The sequence below is a fragment of the Montipora capricornis genome, chromosome 8 (genome assembly GCF_036669925.1).
Source record: "Montipora capricornis isolate CH-2021 chromosome 8, ASM3666992v2, whole genome shotgun sequence".
Lineage (NCBI taxonomy): Eukaryota > Metazoa > Cnidaria > Anthozoa > Scleractinia > Acroporidae > Montipora > Montipora capricornis.
In genome coordinates, this window is record NC_090890.1 from 50,129,574 (window position 1) to 50,137,073 (window position 7,500).

The 7,500-nt window shown below is 39.7% G+C and overlaps 1 protein-coding gene across 1 annotated transcript; it reads left to right on the forward strand.

Annotated features, from left to right (window-relative positions):
- Nucleotides 1–5,139: 5,139 nt before the first annotated feature.
- LOC138014098 (uncharacterized) lies at nucleotides 5,140–5,748 on the forward strand. Its single transcript, XM_068861126.1, has one exon. It carries the CDS (start codon nucleotides 5,140–5,142, stop codon nucleotides 5,746–5,748), a length of 609 nt encoding a protein of 202 aa, XP_068717227.1.
- Nucleotides 5,749–7,500: the final 1,752 nt, after the last annotated feature.

Genomic DNA, 7,500 nt, shown 5'->3' on the forward strand with positions numbered 1-7,500 from the left:
TTTTTAAAAATAGTTACAGTCTCAGACTTTTTTAAAGACTTGTAGGCAGACTGTTCCATAGTTTCGGGGCGCAATAAGAGAAGGTTCTTTGACCATAAGTGGCTGTATTGACGTTCGGAGCTTGTAAAAGTGAATGGTAGGATGAACGTAAAGAACGAGCTGGTTTATAAGAACTAATAAGCGAAGTAAGATAACTAGGCGAATGTCCATTCGGAATTTTTTTAGGTTAAGAGTAAAATGTTAAAAGTGATGCGTGACCTAACAGGAAGCTAATGCAGGTTCTTAAGCACTGGGGTAATATGGTCTCTCCGACTGCTTCCTGTGATTAAACGAGCTGCGATGTTCTGAACCCGTTGTAATTTTTCGTGCTCAATCATAGGAAGTCCATAGAGAATACTACTACAGTAATCGATCCGGGAGATCACAAAAGCATTTACGTTTAAGATTACTTTGGGACATGTACTTTCTAATTCGACTAATTGATCTTATTGCAGAAATAGCTTTTTTACAAGTATCATTAATATGCTGCCTTAAATTAAGTTCCTTGTCCAGCATTATACCTAAGTCCCTTACTTTATCAGACAGTTCAATTGTCGTGTTACCAAATGAAAATTGCGAAAGGACAAGGTTTCGAACTAAGCGAGAAGTAAATTGGATAAATTCGATTTTTCCAGGGTTACAAAGCAACATGTTTTGCGTGTTCCAGTTAATAACGGAGTAACTAATGCCGAGGATTGATCGTTGGGTTTTATGGCAATATAAAGTTGCGAGTCGTCAGCATAGAACATGGAATTGAGGTTATATGCAGCAACTATATCTTGAAGGGGCGCAACATATAAAGTAAAGAGAACAGGTCCAAGGATTGACCCTTGGGGAACACCAAAGTTTACAGGGTGAGGATTAGATGTAGTTTTCCCTAGGATGACAGATTGCGTGCGCCCACTTAACTTACTACTACTTACCACCGTAGTACAGTATCGGCGAAACCAAAATAGGATCCAAGCCTGGATATGAGAATTTCATGATCTAACGTGTCGAAAGCAGCCGACAAATCCAACATAACCAGGACAACATCTTCACGATGATCTGGAGACATCAAAATACCATCCAGGACACGCAATAATGCGTTTTCCGTGGAGTGATGCTTTTGATATGCAGATTGCAAAAGTGGAATTAAAAGCTTGTTAGTTTCCAAATAAAGATTTATTTGAAACACGACAGCTTTTTCGATGACTTTAGATAGGAAGGGAATGTTCGCTATAGGTCTGTAGTTCTTCAGGTTCTCCCGATCAAGATCTTGTTTTTTCAAAAGTGGTCGTATAAGGGAATGTTTGATACAAGTTGGAAACACACCCGACGACAGTGATTCGTTGACGATATCCGTAACAACAGGCACAATGAGGTCCAGATGATCTTTAAGTAGCTGGGTTGGCATAGGATCCAAAGGACAAGATTTCGTTGACAAGGCTTTTATAATATGATTAATCATAGTAGGGCTGACTTGGCTAAACTTGGAAAGAGTTATTTGAGGAGCTTCCTTGTCAGTCATAAAGAAACAGGTGGTAGCTTTAGGGACTCTGTCCAGCTCTCGTCTAAAGCCGTGAATTCTTTGGATGAAAAAGTCGTTGAAATTTTCAACAAGCTGGGCTAGTGAATCATGTGTCGGTATTACTGGTGATCTTACAGTGCAAAAACCATCAATCATTCTAAAAAGCTGTTTAGTATTCGAGTTTTCAATTTTTTGCTTGTAGTAACTACACTTGGTTGATTCAAGCAGGCTATTAAAAGTAGCACACGAGTCCTCAAAAAGTTGCTTGTGGACCTCAAGTCGGGATTTCCTAAATTTGCGTTCTGCTTGACGTTTCTCGCGTTTCATAGCCCTGAGATCGGATGTGTACCAAGCAGAACAAGGCCGATGGGTTACCCATCTCGTTTGAAGTGGAAAATGAGCATTGTAGACTTCCCCAAGAGTAGCATTATATGTATCAACTGAGATATCTTGATCGAGAATCAGTTGCGAGAGTTTGTCTGTCAGGTCGAGCCTTAGCCGATCTGAGTCAAAGGTTTTATTGTTCCGGCAGGTTATGAGACTTCTGGAGCGAGGTGGCTTCGTGAAGTTCAGTTTACACGTGACAATCCGGTGGTCGGAGTAGGTATCGTGCAGAATTTCAACCTCCTTTATTAGTGATTCGTCTGTCCTCGTTATGATCAAGTCAGGAGAAGGACCACGGCGATGAGTAGAGCCAGATACATGCTGAAATAAATTGGCAGACTCTAGTAAGTCAATGAACTGACGGGCCTCGCTGTTAGAGGAGTTATCAATATAATAATTGAAATCCCCACAAATAATTAAGGGTCTTCCATCCAAAGTAAGTTGTTCGCAAAAACGCGAGAACTCCTCAAGAAACATAGCTGAGCTAAGATTGTTTTTCTTTGAAGGCGGTGGTCGATAAATTACCACAAATCGAGCACCGAAATTTTTGTATTTCACAAAAAGATCAGTGTATTCGAAGGACTTGAAAACAGCATTTGCTTCTCTTGTTTTTGTGAAGGTTTTACGAGCAAAGAATGCTATACCACCACGCCGTCCTATGACTCTAGGGACTTGCCAAACAATGAAGTAAAAAAAGAAAATGTGTGGGAAATATTGAAGAGTCCTAATATCGGAAACTTACAGCGAGAAATGACTATGTTAAAGCTCAAGATAAACGTAAACCTACCTCAGTTGTTGTCATTTCTGCGGGTGAAAATGGCGAATTTGAGCGATTTGTTGGGCGTTTCCGTTGACGGTTACTACACGTTATAAGAAGGAGACAAGGGTGGGAAGCTCATTTTCGACTGCTCCAGCGCCAAGCCGATTTTCACCCAGAAATTAGAATCGCCCGGCTTTCAAATCCAGATAAACCAGATAAACTGAAAGGATTGACGGCCTCTTTTCGAGAAGATAACCAACCAACTTCTCTATATTAAATTATGTGTAACTAATTTGCGAACCCGTGCGAAGCGAAAACAAAAGATTGTGCATTGTCACGGTCAATTCAACGTGATTGCTACAACTTTGTTCTGGCTTTTGATAGTTTGAAGGTTTCATAACCAGTCCCTCGATTAACTATGATTTGATCACCTATTTTGTTTATAATATGGTTTAATTGCAAACATCTAAAATTGTATAGGACGTTTTCAACCAACCTCTAGAGACACCAGCAACAATAGAGATATGTACGACTTTTTTATTCTGGTGGACGAACAAAAGAAGCTAATGAGAGATCTTTTGTTTTCGTCCACCAGCATAGCGGCGATGACGTCAAAGCCTCCTACAACATGTGATTTAAATCGTTTATTGAAAGACTCGGGCACAATTTTATTAGTTAGCAGACATTCCAACCTCTAAACCCCTAAAACCGGGATAGTCTCCAATTTTCCTAAAGTACTAGATTTGACAATTGTTTTGTTGCACAGACGTTAGCAATATAACACAACAAAGTAAAATAACATCTTCTCAACAAGTTGTTATCGAAAGGAACTAGAAAATCACCAAGAAATATATACGCGTGCCACGAAAACTAAATTGATCGAAGTTGGCAATTGCTTCAGATAATTAGAACTCCGATTTGATTAATTTGTACTGTGAAGCAAACGAAATTTATTCATATTTGTCATGTTAGCCATATTTAAAAATAACGGAAAACGGGACAATACACCATTTCGCCACTAAGCATTGTTTTCTCTTGGGACCATTTAAAGTCCCAAGAGAAACTGGAAACAAGTCTGGGGGGACAAACAAAGAGAATTATGGTATTTTCCGAGGTGGCCAACCGTACAAAAATAAAAACGGGACAGCGGGACGACATAGTCTAAACCCGGACAATCCCGGGTAAACGGGACGGTTGGAATGTTTGAGTTAGTGCATGAAGATCATATGCAATCTCCAAGACACAAGATGTCATAGATATTTGTTTGTGTCCATGAATCCACCGAATGCGATCGATTGAAGTGACATAAATGCACACTGTCGGCCTCTAGAATGCTAACTGAAGTCTTCTTGAACTTGATGAATACTTCCTCGAATAGAAGTAATGATAACAAATCGGCCAAAGCGATCAAATAACGGCAAAAAAACTCCACAATTCACCTGTAAATTCCGCGAAGGGAGGAAAAACAGCGATTCTCATCTGTTATTAAGACGGCCGCTGATTGGCTAGATTTCGATTGCTCATATAACGGGATTCCTGATCGGCAGTTTCGTGATGCGAGCCAACCATGGTACCATGGTACTGACTGCTGCCCATTGATGGTTTACTTCAGCGTCGTTCAGCCTCATTAATCGCAAGAAGCGCGAGACTTGGGGCCGGGCGCGATAGCGCAGAGCCTGGGCAAAAATGGCAAAATGGTCCCTGATTATCGTGACGAAAGAAAACGCATTTTGTGAGCGAATACAGAATATCTTAGGCCCGAAATCAAGACACCATTCTTCTAAAGGCTTGGACAATCAATGGGACGTTCTATCCCGGGATTCTATAGTCCTGTTCCGACACTCCCTCTTACCCCGCCCTGAAAATGGGCCTGGAACCCAGGCGGGAAAAGAGAGAGTCCTGTCAGTCGTGTATTACTTGCAGGCGCATGCTCGGAATGAGCCAATCATATTACATTAGATGTCAGACTGGATATGTAAATAAAGGGAACCTTGAAACTCCGACAAAAACTCGTATTTGAATATTACTGTGTGATTTGCAGTGTCAGGAAAGAAAACATCCAAATTATGCCTCGTCTTGAACAAACGAGGAGAAAAAACCCCGATCGCAGTGATGTTGGAAAATTATTGCCGAATAAATGTAACGACTGAGAGAGAAGATCGCAATAAATCGATGCAAAGGCTGAACTAGTAAATATAGCATAGGATTTCACTAAGCGACAAAACAGCTCGGAGTCAGAATTTCATATTATCTGCAGTACTTTACCTTAAACAATGAGTTTCAGAAGGAAAGTGCTTTTAAGTAGCAACAATAAAAGCAAGGTGACACACACTTTTAAGTAGCATTTTTCATCCTTATTAATTAATTTGCACGAACAAATTTTGACCAGAAAAATAAAATCGTGACAATTAACGTCCGAATAATCGATGTTTGACTGTGCGTATATATGTATAAATTTAATAGGAACATTATTGCTTCATCATTGCGTTATCAACACAAACTGGTATGTAAAGAAACAGATAGTCCAGGTTGTGCTTCAATTTCGTTTAACTTCTTATCCAACTTTATCAGGAATAATGCTCAGTTATACTTGTCATTTCGGCCATTTGAGGGTACGTGTGAAGCTGAGGCGCTAGTTGCTATGGAGAACTGCATCGCAGATGTTCGTTCATGGATGATTAATGAATGGTTGATGTTAAACGATGAGAAGACTGAGTTTCTGGTGATCGGAAAGAGAAAGCAGCTATCAAAAGTGTCTGTCAGTAGTATTAGGGTTGGCGATGTTGATGTAGTCCCCGCACACTCGGCAAAAAATCTGGGTTCCTGGTTCGACTCGGACATGGATATGGCAAGACATATAACAAAGACCTGTGGTAGTGCATTCTTCTATCTGTATAATATCCCACACATACGAAAATACCTGACTAGTGAATGTACTGAGAAACTGATTCATGCATTTATAATTAGTAGGTTAGACTATTGCAACAGTCTCCTCTATGGAGTTCCTGACCATCATATACAAAAACTCCAACGTGCCATGAACGCTAGTGCGTGATTGATCTTCTGCGCGCCTGAACACTGTCATATTACGCCGCTCCTTCAGGAACTTCACTGGTTACCTATCCGACTACGTATCGAGTTCAAAATCCTTTTGATCACCTTTAAAGTACTCCATGGCTCAGCTCCTAAATATCTAATTGATTTAATTTCCGTCTTACCGCCATCCCGTTACGATTTACGACGAAATAACAAGGGAATTCTTCTGAGCACCCAAAAGCGTTCTACAAAATGGGCTATTCACTTCATGTTCCGTTATAAAACAAGTACAGTTGTAACTTTGTTTTGTTCGTTTCAGTTATGATTTTTTTAGTCTCAATGTTTTATTGTTTTTTTAATAATTGTACCAACACACTAAATCTGCAAAATGAGACACAGTTCGCTCCAAGTATTTTTTGTGAGTTTAACAGCGCCTGCACGATCTTCTAGCAAATGAAAGAAAGAAATGGGGGCTGATCTGAGTCAGTACACAGTTAAAATATTCAGGTCCAGGTCCTATAAGCCCCATGCATGGTTTCTTCTGGGCTCCCTTGCCATGTGATAATTTCTTTTCGTCCTGTACTTCGTAATGTATTGTGGCTATATAAACTGAACTGAACTGACCATTGCTGTCGCAAATTCTGCAGGAGACGAAGGCAAACGACCTATAGTTGGTTTGCAACTAATCTCCAGAGACGCAGATAACAATGCTGAAATGTACAATTGATGTTGGACGAACAAAAGGAACTAATGAGAGATCTTTTGTTTTCGTCCACCAACATGGCGGAGATGACGTAACGTGAAAAGCACCTGGGTAATCGCTGGCGACCTATCGACTGGTGGGAGAGGAATTTCTCCTGGCATGTAGGTGAATTTTCCCCGGTTTTTTTGGCTTTGTTTGTTAGTACGATCTCATAAACTAAACTGGCTTTCTCTTCATAAGCTGTCGTAGATTTTAAAAGTGGGATTTTGCTGGCAGGTGATGTTCACCCCAATCCAGGGCCTAGTTCAGGTATAGCCAGCTTTGTTGTTCAACCCAGTCATTACTCAAACTTCACCTTAATTTTAAGGTTTTAGTAATACTGTGACCTAAGTGTTTACCATTCTACACTGGTTTCTGATTAGTCACATCCACTGTGCAGTGGATGGACAGAGGCAAATAAATCGTCAAATGGTGTAAATAAGTTAACATTTTAAATATTGAAATTGATCACGTTTAAAGCATTTAAATTAAGATTAAAGGATGCATTGCACATCCGGAGTGTTGATTGAAGCAGGATCAATTATTTGACTTTCAGTTAATTAGTCTTAAAGAAATACAAGATGTGTACATCGTAAACGAGGTATTTAACAATGAACCCTCCACATTAAAATTTCTACTTTAAAAAAAAATCACATTACCACAAAATATTGTGATACAAGTGGGATATTTAAGGAAGAAAATCATGCAGAAAGCTTTGGAAAGAAGGAAGTGGTAGCAGGCCTATACACTTACGACCTCTTAAGAAAGCATTTTTCTCCATTCTGCCAAATAGTCTAAATTCAACTTACCAATTCAAAATATTCAGACTGGACCCTATAAATTTCTTAAAGTTGCTGTGAGACGTACGTTTTCCTTTAAGACTATTTTTCTGCTGAGTGTCATGCCTAGCCTAATTTTACTCATTATAATTATTATTAGTGGAACTACCATTCCTTTATTCCTGTGTACTCTTTCTTTCTTGTGAACAAAGGACAGGCAAAGCGCAGCAATTCGTCAAAACCAAAAATT